Raw genomic sequence first — 22,040 nt, forward strand, 5'->3', positions numbered from 1 at the left:
TAAATTCCATGTATACCACTGTGAGCTCCTTGAAAGATGGATGTGATACAAAAGGGAGAAATTTGTACAACTCATTTTTCCATGTCCAGTATCGCACAAGCCTGCTACAGCCCATGGAAAACAGATAATCTAACCCTTGTAAAACAGATAATTATATCTGGAGGACCTGTGGCCCTCCAGATGTTATTGACTCCAGTCACCATCAGCCTCAGCTGACATTTCTAATGGCTGGGGATGATGGGAGTTGTATTCCATCAATATTTGAGGGCCATAGATTCTCCATCCTTGATTTATATGGTGAAATTAAGGGTGGACCTGCCATTGTTTGTTCGTTTATTTGTTAAATGTATTCATGGCTCTTCATCAAAGTGATCTCAGGGTGATGTACAATAGCAAATGCTGGGGACACAAAGAAAATACAATCAACTATAATAATAAAAACACAATAAAATCAGTTTATTACAATACATAGAACCATACTCAGAGCAAACTTTAAAGCAGCAGTAATAATACATCAGAGCGTGACCAATTCAGTTACTTCCAAATGCTAGCCCAAGGAGATAATTCTGCAGACTGCAGCAAATGAGAAGGCAAGCTGAAGTTCCTGGGGGTGGATATTCCATAGCTGGGCACCACCACTGACAAAGTCCTCCACAAGTCACTGCACCAAGCGTTTCTCTCAGCAGGGGCCCCTCAGCAAGTTCTTTGCCGTTGCAATGGCAGGTATCAGGAGAGGCACTCCTTCAAGTATTTGAGTCCCAAGTAATTTCGGGCTTTATATGTCAGTATCAAAACCTTTAATTGAACCCAGGAGCACACAGTGCAGCTCTCACATAATTGCTGTTATATGATTCTGGTAGGATCTACCACTCAGTACTCTAGTGGCCGCATTCCGCACTAGTTGCAGCTGCCAGACAGTCTTCAAGGGCAGCTCCATGCAGAGCATATTACAGCAGTCTAATCTCAAAGTTACCAGAGCATGGACCACTATGGCAAGGTTATCCTAGTCTGTAGCTGGTAAACCAGTCAAGGGTCGACATAGGCCTGCCTGGCCGCTGTGCATCCAGTGATAGTGCTGAATCTAGCAGTACCCCAGACTACAAATCTGCTCCTTCAGGGGAAGCATAACTCCATTCAGAACAGGTAATCTCCCTCTCTCATAGACAAGGACACCATCCACCAGCAGTGTCTCTGTCATTCTAGGATTAATTTTCAGTTTATGGACCCTCATCTGGTCCTTTACAGCCTCCAAGCCCCAATCTGGTACATGTGCCGCCATCTCTTATTCAGATGGTATGGAGAATCAGAGCTGGGTGTCATCAGCATGATGACTCTGTGCCCAAGATGACTTCTCTAAGTGGCTTCATATGGATGTTAAACAGCATAGAGGACAAGATGGAACCCTTCAGGACTCTGCAGCACAATTATCATGGGGCCAAACAGTAGTTCCTTAGTTCTGCTCTTCGGAAAAGGCCCTGCAGGTAGGAATGCAACCAACATATAATCATGCCTCCTGCTTTCAACCTGCAAAACTGCTGGAGGAGGATACCATGGTTAATGGTATCAAAAGCCACCAAGAGATAATTTGAATATCTGCTATTCCTCCCCCACTCCATGTTAAGGCTGTGACCAAATGCAGACTCCATGGCTTCAACATCAGCCAAATACAAATGTTTTTCTTCTCCTCCCCCCCCCCATTGCTCTGTTTACCATCTAGCCTGATGAAGAGTTCTGGAGAACTCAAAAGCTTACACCCTATTTTGTGATATTTTGGTTGCCTGATAAATGCATTGCCCTAATATGGATTTGGGAATTACCTTCAGTGTTTCCTGTTAATTACCATTTTTCTCTACATTAAATCTAGTAAACACACCAATAACTTAAGTGCAAATACAAATGTGTTTATTGGTATATCTGTATTCTGTAGTTTGATTGAAATCACTTTTTTTATTTCAAAATAGTAGTCTGTGTTATCAAATGCAGTTAATCATTAAGCCTTGTAATCAGGACAGTTGACTAGGCAGATAGTTGAAAGGGCATTTTTGCAAGCAGAGTCTGAAGCGAGAAAGAAAACAGAATCACAAAGATGTATAAAAATATCTATTAACTAAATTGGATAAATAATAGAGGCCTCTTCCATTGCCAAGACACAATCATTTTTTTCTTTTGTGTTCTTTCAGGATTAACTTTTTAAAAATTATTTAGGATGCTGCCAATTTCAGACATCAGAATTTTGCTTTTAATCTTTTCGTTGTTAACAAGCACCAAGAGCAAAAAGCTGTTGTCAGACCAGAAAAAGTGTGGTGACCCAGAATGCGAAAGTAAGTACAAAGGTCTTTGCTTTAAGTAAGCCTCTTTGAAACTAATTTAAGTATCATTAAAATCTGGAAAGCAAGGTACAGCAGAAAATTATTTTGAAAATACAATATACACCTTAAGAAATGTCAAAATATTAGCTTTATGAGAGAATAACCTGTACATTTTCAATAACAGATAAATTATTTCTGGGCAGCCATTTGGTGGGACTGTGGTGTAGCACATGCGAAAGGGCAAAGTTCAGTAGAAAAGCTTGTTTTCAAAGCTTCGGACTAATTTTTCTCAGATTCATCCCTGCATTTATTCAAAATCTCTTACCTTCCAACAGAACCTGATTCATAGTTACAGTATTTATGTTATAATTGTATATGCAAATTACTGGTGTTTTGTCTGCTAAATATGCTCCACATGTTAGGACCTATTTAGCTGCCTTTCTTTCATGGTTCCTTCTCTAACATTCTTGCTTTTATACCTTGTCTATGTAGCAGAGTCCTTTGTGTGGTTATTCAGAAGCAAGTTAATCAGTGGGTCTTACTCCCAAGTAAGTGTGCTTAAGAGTGCAGCTAAGGCTGCAGTTCTATACATACTTACCTTAGGAGTAAGCATCATTGAATACAATGGGGCTTACTTCTGAGGAAAATGCATAGGATTGTGCTGCCTGTTTAGACACTAGTGAAATTCCCATCAATAGGAGAGATCACTGGTGTAGCTTGTGGTAGTCTGCGTTTGTGTGCAAGTATGTGTATGACTTGTCTATTACAGTGACCCTGACTATGTATTACATGACATAAAGATATCAAGGGAACCAGAGATAAGAACAGAAAGGGAATAAAGTGGTTTGGGGTGACACAGAAGTCATAGGAGGTGCAGAAAGGGAGGCAGAAAAGAGGTGACTTTGAAAACCAGGAAAGGGGCAGCTGAGATGGCGCCTGAGTTGGCAAAAGGAAATAGCAGGGAAAGGAAAGCAACAAAGGAGACTGGAGAGAAGAGCAAAAATACGAGAGCCATAAACAATAAATAAATATAGCATTTAAGCAAGGACACACAACATTTCACTGATGAAAATAGAGGCACTCTTACAACTTGTCACATTCCTGTCCTTGGACACCATTGTTGAGATGCTGTCTATGTCTAAGCTTCTTCTTCTTGTATTTACATAAATCATTTCAGTAAGATCAGAGATCATTCAAAGGAACACAGTTGTCCTCCGAGTTACAGAGGCCCGACTGGTCTGCCTCAACCAGAAGTCAGGCATTTAGTGTCACCAGTCCCATGCTAAGTAATACTCTTCCAGCAGAGATTTGGCAGACAATCGCACTTTTGACTTTTAGACACCTCTTGAAGACGTTTTTGTGCTAACAGGTCTATGCAGCTGTTTAAAATGTTTTCTGAGTAGCCAGTCATTTAATTATTCTTTTGTATTGCTTTAATATATATATATATATATTACTGTATATTGCCCAGATGTTTTAGAGAGGCCAGTATATACAGTATATACTTTTATAAATAAATAATGAAGTATTAACCTGGTGCTGATATATATCTTAGGATGTATCCAACCACATAATACCATTTGGAATCAATAGACCCATTGAAATGAATACACTTAAGTTAGTAATGTCTATTGATTTTAGTGGGTCTACTCAAGCACAGAGTATGACTTACTTGGATACAATACTTACCCTTGTGGAGTTCTACATGCTTGACATCATGTTGCTGGTGCATGCAACATTAGCACACTTGAGTGACATCCTTCTAGGCCATGCATCCCTAGCAGGTACCAGCAACTCAGTTTATATGTGACACCCAAACACACTGAAGCCTGTACAGGAACAGTCATGTTTAAACCACATCTTAGTTTATAAATACATTTAAGATTTAGTGTTTGTGTAGATATGGGCTTAAATGTATGTGCTCTCCCTCACCAGCACAGGAGTGCAAATCTCCTGTTGTGGTATGTGGGAGGTGATACAAAGAAGAAGAAGAAAACAGTACTCTCTCATCCCATAGCAATGCTGTCTCCCCTCTCAGTCCATTATTTGTGAACTTGACACTGACTTCTATATTTGAATTGGTACTTAGGAGACTGTTGTACAATGGTTGGAGTACATGTTCACTAACTGTCTAGATAAATCCATGGTTCTGCATTTGCTTAACTTTGTTCTGTATAATCCAATTAATATCAAAAACTCTACAAATATTACCTCTGTTTTTTACATATACCTAGCTTCAATGAGCAGAGTGCTAGCCATTAAAGACTATACAGGGCCTGACTGCCGCTATCTCAACTTCAAAACTGGGGAAGAGATAATGGTATACTTCAAACTCTCCAGGAAAAGGGAAGATTTGTGGGCAGGAAGTGTAAGTATTTCAAAAGACAACAATATTATTGTTGTTTTATCAGTCGCTTTATACACTTAAAAAGTTTCAAAATGACTTGACAAAATAATTATGCAATCAGAATTCACTTATATCAACAAATGGTTATGGTTTGTAAGTATTATTGGGCTAGACACTTTTCCTTAAATATTCTGAAATACTTATGAAATGCTAGCCAGCTACATTTCACAAGTCTTTCAGAAGTAATTTATTATTATTCTGTCAGTTTCATTGATAGAAAATTCAGCACAATTTAGTTGCTGGTTAAGTTCTGCTTTTTCTTCAAGAACCTTATTCCACAACACTGTCCATTAATATAAAATAAAAATGCAGTGCTTGAAAAATATTACAATGTAGACTTGACTGCTACAATCCAGAGATCAAACTTACCAAGATCCATGTGCGTTACCCCCTTTTGCTTCTTTAGTGCAGCAAAACAAGTTTCTGTTGAGGAGAGGGCAGATAATTTAAAAAAAAACCCTCTATTACGTTTATACAAACCCTAACACATGCTTAAAGGATCTCCTTAGGTTGCAGTCCAACTCACAAGAGCTGAAACAGAATATTTAAGAAACCCCAATGCTTTGTTTATTATTTATTCTTTTAACACATTTGGTATAACATATCAAGATTTTTAAAATCATTTTTATTAAAGCTGCAATCTGTTACTCTCATGTAAGAGTGTAAGTCCTACTGAACATAGTAACACTTGCTTATGTGTAGGATTGTACTACAAGTGGGATTCCTGAGATTCTACTATGTGTCCATAGGAACTACTAAAATTAACATACATCTTATGTTATCTGCCTCAAAAATGCAGACTTGTATCTCTATGCACTTAGATGTCATTTAATGTCAGCTTTTTATATATAACATTAAATAATGCCTTGTTTAGCATTTGCTTCAAATAACACAAAACAGAGTCTTTTTAACTTAGATGATTATGAGTAATGATGGTTCCTACAGTTTGGATAAAGTATTTGTTTCCATTAGGAAAGGCTGTATGTGAATTAGAATATGTTGTACAGTACAGCCTGCTCTTTCTTTCTTTTTCTTTTTCTTTCTTTCTTTCTTTCTTTCTTCCATTTATAAATCACTTTACATGAAACATTTCTTGTAACATCCCACCTCAGATATGTAATTTAATATTAAAAATAGGTACGCAATATCACATTACTTTGGTCTATGTAAACTAGTACATTTCTATGCCTTTTTATTGGCCATACCACTAGGTCATATTAAGGATGTAAGAAGGCATAATTTCCCATTCTGCTCTGTATTAGTCATATGTAGCACTGTCTCCATTCTGCTGCAGTTTGTCTTCCACCAAAAACTACATTATTCATCTCGCTGTCTACTGTGGTTAATTATGGAACTTACATAACATTGTCATTACATTATTCTGTTAACTGCAAAGGAAACGCAATGCAAATTCAGGTACGTATCATTTGCAGACTAAAAGCAACAACAAGGAATACCAAACATATTTGCTGGATTTATTTCTGTTCTGGACATGGGACAAATAAGCAATTTCTGCTCACATCTTAGTTAGAATTCTCTGACATCCCTAATTCCCTATTTCCAAATATATTAATTGGAACATCTGTTAGAGCCATTGGGGAGCAGGATAAGGCCATTATCGTGTACAGTACTGCTCATATAGTAGTTAATGGCTGGTTATTGTAACACACAGGAGTAGTTTTAATAATGTGCAAAGTAGCAGAATTTTTAATTGTATCTGTACTTTTATGAACTGGGAGACAAAATTTTCTGAGGGTATATTCGAGTTTTTATTATCCAGATGTAACTGAAACAAGTGCAGAGGTTCGTCTCTTAGTTTACAGTATTTGTCGTATAACAATGTTAAGTGCAAAAATACAATGTTTTTATATAATAAAAAGTTAAATGTTCCATTTTTATAGAAAGGTACAGAATTTGGATATTTCCCAATGGATGCTGTCCAGATTGAAGACATTTTTATTACAAAAGAAGTAGAAGTGCCAACTAAGGTAAATTAAGGTGATATCACAGGGGACATCTTTGGTTCTTTGTGGGTTCCATCAATAAAGGAAAACCAAGGGTTTATTTGTTTTGTTCTTATTTCTCCTTCTGTTTTTCGGGTTATGAATTCTAGGTCTGAGGGAAGTTAGCACCCTCCTTCCCTGAGCACAATGTGGGCATTCCTGGCCTCACCTTTCATGCCTGCCTTGCACTAACAGTCTAGGCTAAGGAAAGTAAAATATCTCTGCTGTTAAGAAGTCATAGAGAAGTAGGAAAGGAGATTATTCACTGCACTGTCTATAAATATTAAATGAGCAGTGTACACTAACTTCACCTATGTTCTTATTTTTAGGAAACTGATTTCCTTTGTCTTGATGGAGAAGAATATGTTTTTGAAAATGAAGATAGCATATTGAATCATAATGACAAAGAAAATGAATATATACCTCTTTACTCAAATGAAGAAGAATCTGAGTTTAAAATGTCTGAAGATGAGGTCCTGACACGTGCAGGTATTTCTTCCCCAAAGGAGTATGAAGAGACATCTTCTGAAAATTATGAATTTGACAACAAATCCAAAGAGCTCCATACTCAAGAAACTACAAGTCATGGTGATTCAGAACTCAGAAACAGCAAAACTAGACAAGATGAGACTATTCAGCAAGGAGACCAAGTTAGTCAGACTCTGAAAGTAGTCCCAACTCAGTCTACCTGGACTATGTCTGGTTTTGCTGATTGGCTTGGTCTGGGAAGTAAAGAAAATGAAGAAGCTGTCAGAAAACTCTCACAGACAACAGAAGAAATTACGTTCAGTCGCAGAAAAATAGCAATAACTGATGACAGTGACTTAAAAACATTACATGAAGAGGGTGAAACAGAGCCAAGGAGCGCTAGCTGGTTTAAAAGTACTTTCACAGATTTGCTGCCTTTTGGAAGTGAAAAATCAGGACTTGATTTGCTGTACAAAGAAAATGATCCAGAAATCCATGACAGCTCCACCATTGCTGGGAATGCTGGTAGTTCTGGCCCCCATGGTAGTTCTATAGCATCAGAAACAAGAAAAGAAGAACATAGCAATTCTGACCAGTCTAAATCAAGTTGGTTTTATCTGGAGTTAAGTGATGTTTTACCTTTCAGTTATGCTAAAGAAAACATAGCCAAACAAATGTTTGCAGGTGGAGAAGCAGCAGATCAAAATGAAGAACAACCACCTCCAAGTGCACAGTCAAGCTTAACAGATGAAGGCTTGAGAAAGGAAGCAGTCAAACTAATGCCCTATGAAGAACAAGACAAAGAAAAATGTGTTCAGGAAGACCTAGGCATAGATGTTAAAAAAAAACATTCTGAGATGCAGTTAGCAAAAGAGCATACAGATTTCAAGGATGCAGCAGCTTCATTTTTTTCTACTGAGCATATTGACAACCTACTTTATCCCTATCCAGAACAGGATTCAATATCAGACAGTCAAGTTATGGAAAACATTAAAGCTATAACAAAGGAGTCAGAAAGAACAAATGAACCAAAGTCAGGTTGGTATGAAAGCGTGTATAGTAGCTTAATTGATTTCAATAAGGTTATATCAGATAATCAGCCAGGGCATGAGTCTGTAGCTGTTGAGAGCCCACATGAATCAGTTGTAGATCAGTTCCCATCTTCTTACAGTATAAGAGAAGGTTTGGATCCAATAGATGTCCTTACTGCAAGGGAGGATAACCATGAAGGTCCTGAAAAAAAGGAATCTTTCTTCTCTATTAGTTATTTTACAAATGTACTGAATGTTCAGGGTTTTATATCTAAAGGAAACAAGAATATACAACATGCACATAAAAATCTAAAATCTATTGAAAGAACCCAATCTAAAAAAGGTGAGGAAATATTACATGTAGTTAAAGAAAGTAAAGAACAATTACAAGAAAATCAGAATGTTATTGAAAAGGTGTCAGAGAACAGAGATGATACTTCTCAGGGAAACATTCTGCTATCTTCTTTAGCAGCAAAAAGTAATGAAAAAAGCAGAGATAAAACACAGGATGGTAAATTAGCAAAAGATAATGCACCACACGCTCCATCAGTAAAATCTGAATTAGAACACAGAGTCTCCCATACAGAAAACATGAAGTTTGGAAAACCAGAGGACCATAGTTATGATAGCTTGGAAACACAGAGTCATACCAATATAGAACATAAGAATGATGTTCATATCCTAGAGACCAAACAACTATCTTCTTTACAGCTACAAAATCTAGCTGATTCAGAAAAGCAACATAATTATATTAGTGAAGACGCATGTTCCTGTGAAAAATCTGCTGTAATTAAAGAAGACCTGCATGATGGGAAAGCAGTCAGCCTAGATAAGACTGATCAAGTAAAGAATTCATTTTTGCAGGCCTCTGAAAGTTACTTAGAGAGGATATCAACAGGGAAGACAATTAGTAGAATGGAAGATGAAGATGAAGATGAAAGTAGTCTGGTAATGCATGAAAATATCTTGTTCAAGGAGCTGAAAGAACATTCAGATAATTTTTCACAATCAAAGAGCATTCCAGGTGCAGATGAGATACTTCTTGATGTATCAGATGAAGATAGATCAGTTACACTAGAGGGCAGGGAACAATCTTTATCAGAAAAATTCCATGTAATGGAAAGCAATGAAATGAAAGAGATGACTAAGAAGTCAGGTGGTAACAATTACCAAGCAGATTTTAATAAATGTTTCTCCAGTGACACTGAAGATGTTAAAACAAATATTTTGAATAATAAAAAAGAGGAAGAAGCCATTTCTCAAAATGCTGAAAATACAGCACAGTTCTCATGTTCTTCCAGCTCCTCTCAAGTTAGAGACTTAGTGGATGCAACTAACTTGGAAGGAAAGCCCAGCCGACTTGAAGAGCCTCAGTCTATCTTCTCTTTTAGCCACTATAAACATCTGCTTAGCTTTCAGAGCTCTGCAGCCAAAAATAACAATTATATGAGCTCCAAGGATGAAAATAGCCATTCCAAAAGTAGTATTGAATTATTACCAAAAAACAAAAAAGAGAAAAAACAATCATATCAGGAAAAGAAGAAGGAATTATTTGTGCTGGAAGATTTTCCCCACAAATATATTTTGTTATCTTCATTAGCAAAGCATGACAATGGGGGTAGTGGAAATGTAATCAAAGATGCTCTATTATTACAATATACATCTCCTGCTTCATTTGAAGAATATTTGTCTAAGCACATAATAGATTCCTTATTCAGCAATCAAAATGTCAAGGAAAAAATCACTGAAGACAGTGAAGAATTTACTAATACAAAAGATAGCAAACCATTTTTATCGCAACACGTAGTACCAGAATTAAAATATAGTGTACAAAGATCATCCCAACAGTACAAGACTATTAAGAAAGATTCCAGATGTAGCAAACACAGAGTTAATGAAAATAATTTTTTAGTCTCAAAAGTTTTGGATGGGAGCAGTCATACACCTGTCGTAGATTATGCTGATGTTATGAAAAGAGTTCAGGTTGCAGATCCATTGTCTTCTTTTCATTCAGAAAAGCATACAAGCAACAATGTACAAGAAAATGTTATGGATTTGTATGATGAAAAGGAACTTGCTGATGTTAAAAATATAGAAAGTGTGTCCCCCAAAGCCATCAAATATTATTTTCCTATAAATTCTAGTGCTAAAGATGAGCTGAACAAAAGTGTTGTCACTATGGAAGGCAAGTATCAGTTTTCTCAAAGAAGAGCAAAGGAACGAATGCATTTTTCACTACATATTTCAGAACTTACTGAAGGCGAACGAGGACATGATGAGCAGTCTATATTAAATAATCAAGAGCTGTCTCAGGAAATGTTTCAAAGTGAAAAGATTTCTGGGCATACCAGCCAGATACTTAGTTATGATTTTGACACCTACAGGGTGCAAATGAAAGACTTTAATGATCCACAAGTGCAGATAGGTGAAAAAAGTGTTGAAGAGGAACACAGCTCAAAACCAACAGAAAAACATATTGATAATGCTCAAGTTAGTGATTCTTCATTAATAGTAAAGTTTATTTATGGTCATGACCAGCAAGAACAAATTATGTTGCCTTATCCTAGCTCTGATACTTTTTCTAAGAAAAGTATGCATTTACCTCAAATACCCGTAAGCCTGACACATCAGACGGAAGATAGAGAAGAGTTAAAAGGTGAACAAGTCTCATCTTCCCACCATGACTGCAAGAGTAGCAATATTATGAGTTTAGGGCCTGATGAAAAGTGTATAAATCAGAACGTACATGATATGAAAAACTATTTGACTGCAGATTTAGAAGTGGAGAAGATTAGAATCTCAGCTCAACTTAAACAAATGGATGGCACTGAAAATACTGAAGAAAGTAGATCTGAGTATCAGCAACAAATAGCAGACATAACTCCAAAGTTATCTGGCATGAAATCTGGTTTAGTGACAACTGGTGTGCTTCAGAAACAACATGGCATAGTTGAAACAAGTAGCGTCCGTGAAAATCCAACCCTACACTTAGAAGTGCAAAGTGAGACATCTGATATAACTCATAATACTAAACCTAGCAAACATTTCTCACATGATATTCCCCATCATCATGAGCCTTTAGATCATCATATAGACCCTATCCATCCACATGCTAAAGATGCCTTGGACACACACTATTTAGCTATAGAGATTGATGGTGAAACATTTGCACAAGACGTAGCTTATCTTTTTCCTAAAAATCTAAACCATGTAGAAAAAATAGCTTATTCTGGCTATGTAAGAGATAGCCAAGAAAAAGGCAAAACAGATATGGGAGGTAAGAAAAAACTAAAGCACAACAGCATAGATTGCAGAAATGACAAGACAGGGGAAAGTGGTGTTGTAATATTTTTGGGGAAACATCATGGTTTATTGGTGAGCAATTTCAAAATAAGCAATTTGAAGACTCTAAAAAAGATAAAGACAGTCAAAATATTATTGATGCTCATATTAAGACAGAGAGGCAGGAGGCTGGCATAGTGGGAAGAGACTTTGAACAAGACAAAGGTGAAGTTCAGAACACAAAAGCTATCAGTTATTTAGATAAGTTAAAAATGATGGAACAGGGGTCTCAGGGCTCAGGAAAAATATCCGGCAGCACCCAGGAAAAATCTATTACTGTAGATTCAAAAAATGTAAATGAAAAATATGACAGGCCTGTAATTCAGAAGACACAGTCTGCTTTCCAGGAAACTGTTTGAAATGGTAAATTAACAACTGATACAGAATTGGTCCTGAAAGAAGCAAGTTCCTTCAGGGGATTACAGGAACTTTTTCCCCAGTTAGTTGAGGAATCTAAAAGGATACTTCAAGCAAATACATGTGAAACACACAAGCTGCAACTATTGGAGCAGGAGTTTGAAAAACTTCATTGTGACATCACCACTTTTCCATGTGAAGATATTTGCAGGGAAAGCAAGCAAGTGACCGCTTTGGTGGAACATGAAACTAAATTAAACATTGTGCATGAGAAGTGTTTGAAGGAGAAAGTTAATTTACTTCCAAAACTACACAGACTTGTGCTGGACATCAGAAATAAATGTGAAATCCAAAAAGCAGGTACTAGAGCACTATTTTGATAAAAACAATTAACAATGCAAGAAAATACTTTGCTTTTTATTTTTAAGGCAAAATGTCTGACAGATGAGATGCTGCAATTCTTCAGTGTAAAATGAAAAATAGAAGCTGATACCACTTATAAGGTTATACAACAGCAGGATAATTTCCAGTTTCACTGTGTTATATCCAGGTTGCAGGCAATATGATGTAGAACAGAAAATATGAATGGAGAATTATTTTTCTATCAGTAGAATAAATAAAGTAGAATCAACCAAAGGCTTTCTTATTGCTTACTCATCTGTATTTTAATCCATTGCACTATAATATTAGAAGGAAATGCCATATTGAAATCTTCATAATCAGTTTGGGAATTTGAAATGTAACATATTCCTTGTCACGGTAATAAATTGAAGATAAAAGGGCTTCCAGAAGTAATGCAGTTCAAATTATTTTAAGCATGCATGTATGAACTGCCTCCCTAGCCAGTTTCCTGCTTCTAACACATTTAAATAATTTTTAATTGTTGGCCTTAAAGATTTTAGGAATGTGGCCACTGAATTCTTTTTCCTTTGCTTCCCTTATTATCTGCTTGCATTACCAAAATTTGTGCTCCTTTTTGTTCTCCTTATTCAGACAAGACTTTCGTTTTCTGAAGGAAGCCTTCTTGCCCTGTCATAGCTTCCTTGCTTATTAACCATGCTTGGCCCTCGTGGTATATTTCCTGGTTTTAAAAGTAACATTTAGCATTTCCTTGTTTAAAACTATATTGTGAATTGTAAGTTGGGAAATTGTAAATCAGGAGAACTTTAATAATGGGAAGGGCATTCAGAGATATGGATAGTGATGCTAGCTCACAGGCAGAAAACACATGATATCGCTTTGCAATTATTTGTAGGAATAACTAATAATGGAAAATTACCTGGTGAGGCTCCTAAATTTATTTATTTATTGTCTTTATTTAAAGAAAAACATCATTTGAATTTGGATAAGGAACCTAATGGTGGCCAACATTCAGAAGCAAATAATATGCCTCTAATAAATTCTGAGAAGACAATGTATGCTTCAGCAAAAAAGGGGCAACAAAAAAGGGATTTGAAAGAAACATTACCAGGAAACAATCAGGTGACTCAAACCTATACTATCAGTAATGGTAAGTGATATGTCAAATCTAAAAACTATGGTTATATATTTAAAGCATGAATTAATCTGTAAATAAGATACATTGTAATACTAATTCTTCCTCCATTTTTATATGAAACAGAAAGAGAAAGGCTGTTTCAGATAACCCTGCATTTGAATGACTTCTGTGCCCTTATAACATCTGTATTTTCTGTGATGACTTCTGCTAGTAAAAAGGTATGCTTCCTTACTTTGGTTTTCTACCACAAGTAGAGCTTTATCAAGATAATAATCAGAATACATTAGTCACGGGTTTGAAAACATTTTCAGCTACCTTTCTTTGACAATTAAGGCTTTGCACAAAATGCATTTTAAGTTTGCATTTTCTAGATGTACTCCTTCCTTATAGTTTTCGAAATTCACTGGGCATGAGCAAAAGCAAGGATGGAGAACTTGTGGCCTTCCATATGTTGGTCTCCCATCAGCCCCAGCCAATGGTCATGGATGATGGGAGTTGGACTTCAACAATATCTGGAGGACCACAGGATCTCCATTCCTGATCTAAAGCAGAGCTTGGAAAAGTTACTTTTTTGAATTACAACTCCCATCAGCCCCAGGCAGCATGGCCACTGGATTGGGCTGATGGGAGTTGTAGTTCAAAAAAGTAACTTTTCCAAGCTCTGATCTAAAGTTTAATAATTTTTGAACTCCACTTGCTTCAAGTGGGTAATTAAGCCCTTGCTTCAGTTCACACACTCTTTCTAAAAACAATCGGGTTTAGGCACTTTTAAATTTGGCCTGATTGCGTTCAGAATGGGCAGTTTAAAAGCACTCTCAGTGCATTCAGTCCAGATGTACCTTTCTCCTTAACAATCAAGCTTGGGGTGAAGTAGCAAGGCAGAAGAAAAGTTCTATACTAAAAGCATAGTACTAATTGACTGTCTCTTGTGATATCACTAAGAAATGTCCACCATTCTCAAAGTAGCTTTGAACTTTCAGAAACCCTTTTGAAAATTATTAATAGCAATTAAGGGGGAAATTTAGTGCTTCTAAAACTAAAAAGCTGACAGTCTACCTGTGCCTGGAGAATGGGGGAAGGGGCAAGATGGATGACAGAGTCAGGTTTGCTGGATGCACACACCTATCACATCTGGGGCTGAGAGACCACTGTAAGTTATATTTTTTATGTTATAGCTTTCTTCATGAGACTAATATGATATACAATACAAGATAATAATTCCCATAACACTTCCCATGCATGTGATGCTTTGCGACTCCTGATGATGAGCTGATTATCCATGCAGGAAAAAATGGGTCACATTATGCTATTGTGACACCAGGTTATTAGCAGACGGCTGGCCCTATCCATCTGTCAAACTTGTCCTGCTGAGGGTAATAGAAATAAAAATCTGTCTTGCTGGCTTGATCCACTTTCCCACCTGTGTTCCGACTGTAAACTTTGTTTAGAAAGTTACATCATTATGGTTGTAGTTCCTTTTATTCCATTATTAAAGGTGTTTCAGTGTGCTGTGCAATTATACAGACAATAATTGGGCAGGATCAGTAGTGCCAGAATTTGTCCATCTAAGATTATTTTCTCAGCACCTCAGTATTCTCCATTTTTATTTGGAGCTCAAAGGGAAAGGAGAAATACCAGCTGTGGTCTTCTCCAGCTCCTTTTCAGTTCTTACAGCAGCACCATAAAGCTTATGCCTAACTTAGGTTGATTCCAGACAACCTGTTTATTGAGCATTTATGCTGTTTGCATAGAGATCATATGATGTAGAGATCATATGATGTCCACTGTTTTTGAGCATTCATTTAGATTTATTTGCATGGATGTTATACGACATCAGCTGTTTATTTAGCATTCATCCTGATTTGTTTGCACAGAAGTTATACAATTTCCCCTCAGTTGTTACCCTCCATTTTATAGTGCATTTTCCTGTCACTTTCCTTACTGCAAAAAGTCTGATTTTTTTTTTATTAAGTGGGTTTGTTGCTTTAATCTTTTGCTAGCATGCACTTGAATCCATCCTAAATAGTGACAGTTTGGCAGAGCTTGGAAAAGTTACTTTTTTAAACTACAGCTCCCATCAGCCCCAGCCTGCATGGCCACTGGATTGGGCTGATGGGAGTTGTAGTTCAAAAAAGTAACTTTTCCAAGCTCTGCAGTTTGGAAGCAATCCTAGACCACATTCACACACCAGATATTTATTCCGCTTTGAACAATCATGGCTTCCCCCAGAGAATCCTAGGAAGTGTAGTTTGTGAAGGAAGCTGAGAGTTGTCAGGAGACTCCCTTCCCAGAGCTACAGTTCTTAGAGTTCTCTGGGAAGAGTGACTGACTGTTAAACCATTCTGGCAATTTTAGCTCTGTGAGGAGAACAGAAGTCTCCAAACAACTCTCAACACCCTTCAAAATAACCCTTGCCAGGTTTATCTGGGGGAAGCCATGACTGTTTAAAGTGGAATAACAATGGTATGAATGTGGCCTTAATTAAAAGGTTTCTCTCTTCTCTGCTCTTTCCTCTCCTCTCTACTTGCTCTAGCAAAAAGCAGCTATTAGTACAAACTCTACTCCTCTTCCCTAGGGGCACTAGAGGAAGGAAGCAGCCTGCAACCATCTAGACCAGGGATAGGAACCTTTCAGTCTAAGGACCACATCCCCTTCTAGGGACTCTTCCAGGAGCTGCAAGTCATTAGTGGATGGGGCCAGATGCAGAGGGATGGACTTGATTTCTACATGTGTGTCAGTAAACTACCCTTCAGGGCACACAAAATGTAGTAAGGTTTTTACATCTACAGTACGCATAGTAACACATCACCCCATCCAGGTAAGCAAAAACATTCTCACACTTCAAAAACACATTGCAACCAGGCAAATCACTTGAGGAGGGCATGGAGCAGGGCCAGTGACAGATGTAGGCTAAAGAGAGTTCCAAGCACCAGACAGAGAGGCCCAGAGAGTTGCACTTTGTCCCTGGGCCTGAGGTTGCCTACCTTTCTAACCAAGACAAACAGAGAAGAGGAAATGGAATGCCCCCTATCTCATAGTGTGCTGTGGGTTTTTTGCTGGCCCACTGCTAGGAACTGCTGCCTTGCTGTCCAAATAATTGTGTTGAGCAGCCTGAATTCTCATATAAATTCTCATATAAAGAGTTCACAAGCCTTTGATTTTTGCATACATGTGTATGAGTAAGTGCTTTTTTAGTGTTGCTATCATATTTTAACTTTGTTTTGAGCCTTTAACACATGTAATTTTTAATGTGTAGATCACCTGGCTAAAACATTGGCAACCTCTTACAGTAGATGACATGAGGGAGTAATATGTGCATTTGCCTTCCTCAGCTCATTCCTTTATTTTCTAGGTAAAATGGAATTTGTTATCTTATATGAAGCCTAAAAGCTCATAAGAGCACACAGAGAGTTATTACTATTTTTTAAAGGCAAGAGTGATGGGTTTGGATAGAAGAGGTCTGGCTGATATCCCCGCTCACCTCTGAAGCTCACTAGAGTGGCCTTGGGCAACTCAGTATCCCTCAGCCTCACCTGTCTCACAGAGCTGTTGTGTAAATCAAATGAAACAAGAATATTTTGTAGCTTGGATAGAAAAGAAATGTAAACTAATGTAAAAAATGTGATAATGCAGAACAGGCTCAGCAAAATGCACAACTGCCTGACAGAAATATGGAGTCCAAAATTCCAAAATCTTTCTAGCTGTAACAGCTTCCCCATCCAACCCTGATCCAGGTTTTCTTAAAATGCAACAATAACAGATGAAAGGTATATAGAAAGCTCTGAAGAACAAATGACTTACAGTCTAAATCTAAACATGTACAGTTGGAAATAAGCCCACAAAGTTCAACAGAACTTGCATCTTACATATGCTTAGGACTGCATGTTGTAAATTTATCAATATTTAGATAACTGAAGTTGCTTGAACAAAATGGGGTGGGTACCGAATAAAACAATTACATTATAAAAGAAAAAAATAAGAACCCATGCAAGTAGGATATACATGTATTAACATTCCAGCCCAGGTCTCATTTATTGCAGTTTGTGAATCTGATATTTTCAGTTGAGTCATGGAGTCCCCATGTTTTATTTTATATACTGGTTAAAGAAATGGTGCCTACCTAACATCTGTTTGGCAATACGTTTTAAAATACTTGCTGTGACTAACCTTGTCTTTCACAAGAGGCTGCTGTAATACTACACCGTAAGAAAGTCGGTTGTCATAAACCTCCCTTTTGCACCCCCCTTCCTTTTTCTTAAATGCATAAATGTCAAAGCAGGATTTCTTTTCCATTTGGAAACAAAGCTACAGGAGTTCTCACTATCATGATAAACAACTAAGAAACTAGAGTTCATTTAATGCTTTTTATAGATTTTTTAAAAAGTAAACTTTCTATAATTACCATTCTTAGTTCATAATAAACGGAAAGAGCCGAGGAAGAGGTAAGTGTTTTTAAGGTAGTTAAACTTTAACTATAGTGAAAGACAGGGAATGTTGTATCCGCAGAGTGCCAAACTGTTCAAGAGCCACATAGACACTCTAGTCTAGTGGGTCTTTTACTGCTATCTGTTTAATATTTTGCTTTGTGTTTTTGTCTTTTGGCATTTTGAATAGTGAGGGTTGGCAGGTGAGTTTACTTTCAGCTCTTTATATGCAGGGGTACAAATAGCCCACACCAACTTAATATAAGAATCTACAGAAGAAATTATAAGAATTAATTAAAATATGCTGTATTTCTGTTTCAAACTCTAGGCATACATAACATTTTCCAGAGTAGCTATTCTTCCTTGTTCCCCACCCCCAATTTTACAAGCTATTAGCTGAATTTATTTCCCCTGAAAGGTTAAAGTTTTCTCCTGCCCTCAGTATTTCTGCCCTTGTACACAAACTAATGAGAACTGCAAATTACTACAATGAACATTATCCCAAGTATTCTACATTATCCCAAGTATTCTAGGATTCCTAACAACAAACAATGCATTTTTATCCTTATTAATAGACGAAGCACCTGTGCATGCTCAAAGGCAGTGTCACTTAACACTTCCCGGATTGAAAGACCAGTGCTTAATGCCACTGGAGTTAATTAAAATGTGTTCTCTAATTATGTTTAAAATTCCCAGCCATAAATATAGTTTTCCAGAGTAGGATACTTGCATTTTCTTCCTTATCCCCAGCCCCAAGTTCACAACCGATTGTCTTACTTGATTATCACCCCCTCCCTCAATTTCCCAATCTTAAAATTTCCCTTCAAGTTTACAGAAAAGGTGACCTATATTCAGGGGTCTGGAGCTTTAGCCCTTATGGGCCATGGTGCTCAGTTTGAGCTGAAGGTGATCTACATTCAGAGTGGCTTTAGATCAGGATAGGAATATTGCTGTAGTGAACTATAACTCCCATAATTCCTGCCCATTGGCCTTATTGGCTGGGCCAGATGGGAGTTGGAGTCAGCAATACCTGGAGGGCCACAGGTTCCCTCTCCCTGCTTTAGCTATTGCACATAAGATGGGGAAATGGGAAAGCTGAACTTTCTGTTCCTTCTCTTTACAATGTCAATAGCTACTCCTATCACCCTGTTGAGGAAACTGGATAATCTCTTTTGCAAAAGGGGAAGTCAACTGGATCATATTTTTTCATGTGAGATTGAGTATCATAGACCCTTACATTCTCATGGAAGAAAGTTCCCATGACTAAATGCCAATTTTAAACCTAATACTTGAAAGTGGATTCTTTAATTAATAAACCTAAGGGCACTTCTCCTCTGCCAGCTACAGCTGTTGCGGCACAAGCAAAGGCTTGTGTCACAACAGTAGCCACAACAGCCCATTTCTGTTAAATGGACAAGGAAATCTCTTAGCTATGCTCTCAGCTGATGTAACTGTGTTAATTTTTAAAACATGGAACCACAAAGGAAAGAGCTTGTTTGACAGCTGCCTTGCCCTTCCCTTTCCACTTTCTATTGCTTGCTGGGGGAGGGTACCCTCTTTCTACAATATTCCTTTGTAGCAGATAATTTTTTTGATACCACCACAGAGCTGAAGACTGACTCAGTACAGGTGGTGAAGCCAGTTCCCAGCAGCATAGCAAAAGACACAGGGATCAACTTGCTTACAGCTGGAGCCTGTGCTGTATGCCCCATCTGCTCTGTGCTCAGTCTGTGCAACAAAGAGCATAGGGTTCAGTTTTTATTGCCCTGTCGAACCATTTACTCAAGACATATGTTACCACTGAGTTCAGTGTGGTGTAGGATTGTGGCCTCAATGTGTTTGGAATGCAGCAGGGTGAATTAAAAAGTAATAAGGCTAGATCTCAAATATAATTTCCCACTGGGACACATGACTTAGAACTGGGACTTGTTACACCGGTTGCATGCGCTGTCATAAACCTGTTATCATAATAAGGGGGTTGTTATGCTTGACTTCTTCTAATTCATGGTTGCCAAATCTGCATTTAAACAAGACGCTGATTTATAATTTGTCAGAAGTCTGAGAAGCAGACAGAAGTTTCAAACTAGTTATACTGACTTTAAAAGGGAAATTGAGCTAGTAGGTATCATTGTCAGAAAACGGGGATTGTTCCTGGTAAATAGGAACAGTTGGGGGTGGAGGAATTTTAACTCCAGTCCAGTGGTGCTGTCAGGGCAGGACTTTGGGGCAGAAGCCCAGGACTCCACTTAGCACTGCTAAGTTCGCAGAATGGCCAGGAGTGCCCCCAAGTGTAGCAGACTGGGTTACCACATTTTGAAGTATGTGAAATAATACACTTATAATCCAAAGAGAAGGGGGTATAAGATCATTAAGTTTAGGGCATTAAAATTAACTAACTGCATCACTGTCCTTATCAGAACAAAAACAGATAGGATGGCTGCACTGCGATTGCTTGCTCTGTGCAAGTCAGGTGCTTGGTTTGATTGTAGGTTCCTCGAGGCAGGGACTTAATTTTGTTCCATACAAATGTAGGTTTGTTGTTGTTATGTGCCTTCAAGTCGATTACGACTTACAGTGACCCTTTGAATCAGCGACCTCCAATAGCATGTCATGAACAACCCTGTTCAGATCTTGTAAGTTCAGGTCTGTGGCTTCCTTTATGGAATCAACAAGCATAGGTAGATATGTTTCTTTTTAAAAAAAATACATGGCAGTGCAAGCTTACTATTACCCTACAATGGGACAATTGGAATTGCATCTGTCATCCCAGAATGCAGGACACAAAATAATGTGCTCAAGTTACAGGAAGCTTCATATGGGCTGAACCTCTTAACTGAACCTCTTAGTGGTATGACAATGGAACCAATGACCTAGGGAGGTGGTGGGCTCTCCAACACTGGAGGCCTTCAAAAGGCAGCTGGATAGCCACCTGTTGGGTATGCTTTAATCTGAATTTCTGCATTGAGCAGGGGGTTGGACTCAGTGGCCTTCTAGGCCCCTGCCAACTCTACTATTCCATGATTCTGTGTGCTACCGAAGCTCCCTGCTCCCGCTGTACAGTACTACCCTCTCCACCCCACCTCTTTCTTTTCCTTTCGTTGCCTAACGGCGATACTAGCGTACGATCAACCTGTTTCCTTTCTGCCGCCCGTTCGCTCTCCCTCCCCTCTGGCCATGGTTTCTCCCTCTCCCCCTCTCCGAAACAGTCAGTGGTGCATCCCATTAGTTGGGCAGGCGTCCAGGACAGGAAGCGGCGGTGTGGGCGGCGCTGCCGGCTGCAGCTGGGGCCCCCTGAGCTCAGCCGCAATTGCTGCAGTAAGATGGCTGCTGCCAGCAACGTAGCCGTTGCTGGGGGCAGCCCGGAGGACGCCGTGGAGGCCGTCGGTGGAGGTTTCAGGCTGGGTTGGAGAAACAGCGCGCAGCTCTACTACACGGTGGTCTTGGAGAAGGCTCGGAGTGTGAGTGCGGTGAAAGGAGGGAAAGGGGTACGACCTGTGGAGCCGTATGTTGGCGTGGAGTCATCATCGGCCTTTGCCAGAGGCTGTGCAGCCTGCGTTTCTTCCTAGTCGTAATGCTGTTTTTCCCCCTCTGCTTAATGTATAAAGCGAACTTACCCAGTTCTCGGTGTACTTCTGCACATGTTCACAGGCACGTTCGTATTGATTCGTGTTCTTGGTATTAGAAAACAGCTTCTAGGGCAAATCTCTGATTTAAGTGAAGCCCGTGGCTTGTCTTCAAGGTGTTTTACTGTTGGCGAACAGCCTCCAGGCTCGGATGAAATATCCCAGGTGACCATGTGCTGTAGGTGGGTGGTGCTGCTGCTAGGAATGCAACCATTAAGGGTTGCTACCTTTGGGGGGGCAGGTTCCTGTGCTGTTAAGATCTGTGACGGCCAGGCATTAAGGTGAAGCTTTCTGTTACCACTTCAGCCTTATACTATGAAAAGTTGCCTTGTATTTGTCATGTTTCTATTAAAGTTGTGGGATCCCTGCTTGGAACATCGGCTGTAAAGTTCAAGGTATCTCTCCGACTTAGAATCTTCCCTTTCTCACACATCCTTTATCCTTACATATGGTGAATTCACCTGTGTGTTTATTAGTCTGTGAGTTGCCTCTGTGAAACAGCCAATTTAAATCAATCACTTCAGATCAAACTTACCTAATGGCTCCAAATACCATACTTTTCAGTGGAAGCAATTCAT

The 22,040-nt window shown here is 38.5% G+C and overlaps 1 protein-coding gene and 1 long non-coding RNA gene across 8 annotated transcripts in view; one reads left to right on the forward strand and one right to left on the reverse strand.

The window, feature by feature from the left end:
• Positions 1–1,913: 1,913 nt before the first annotated feature.
• Positions 1,914–21,724, reverse strand: LOC133377505 (uncharacterized). Its single transcript, XR_009760722.1, has 4 exons — positions 21,454–21,724; positions 5,086–5,139; positions 3,999–4,138; positions 1,914–2,055 (listed from the first exon to the last, which is right to left on the reverse strand). It is a non-coding gene; the product is annotated as an uncharacterized LOC133377505 (long non-coding RNA).
• The window catches only part of MIA2 (MIA SH3 domain ER export factor 2), a 54,653-nt gene continuing 34,676 nt past the window's right edge, over positions 2,064–22,040 (forward strand). For 2 of the 7 annotated variants that reach the window (XM_061611703.1, XM_061611702.1), the window contains exons 1-7: positions 2,064–2,321; positions 4,544–4,677; positions 6,618–6,704; positions 7,049–8,225; positions 12,119–12,277; positions 13,242–13,427; positions 13,539–13,633. In XM_061611703.1, the coding sequence (XP_061467687.1) occupies positions 2,207–2,321; positions 4,544–4,677; positions 6,618–6,704; positions 7,049–8,225; positions 12,119–12,277; positions 13,242–13,427; positions 13,539–13,633 (1,953 nt within the window). In that variant the 5' untranslated portion in view covers positions 2,064–2,206. Of the gene's footprint in view, positions 2,322–4,543; positions 4,678–6,617; positions 6,705–7,048; positions 8,226–12,118; positions 12,278–13,241; positions 13,428–13,538; positions 13,634–17,694; positions 17,858–21,060; positions 21,298–22,040 lie in introns of those variants that run through there. The other 5 variants (XM_061611700.1, XM_061611704.1, XM_061611707.1 and 2 more) reach the window with 5 other exon arrangements.

The sequence above is a fragment of the Rhineura floridana genome, chromosome 2 (assembly GCF_030035675.1).
Source record: "Rhineura floridana isolate rRhiFlo1 chromosome 2, rRhiFlo1.hap2, whole genome shotgun sequence".
NCBI classification, from domain to species: domain Eukaryota; kingdom Metazoa; phylum Chordata; class Lepidosauria; order Squamata; family Rhineuridae; genus Rhineura; species Rhineura floridana.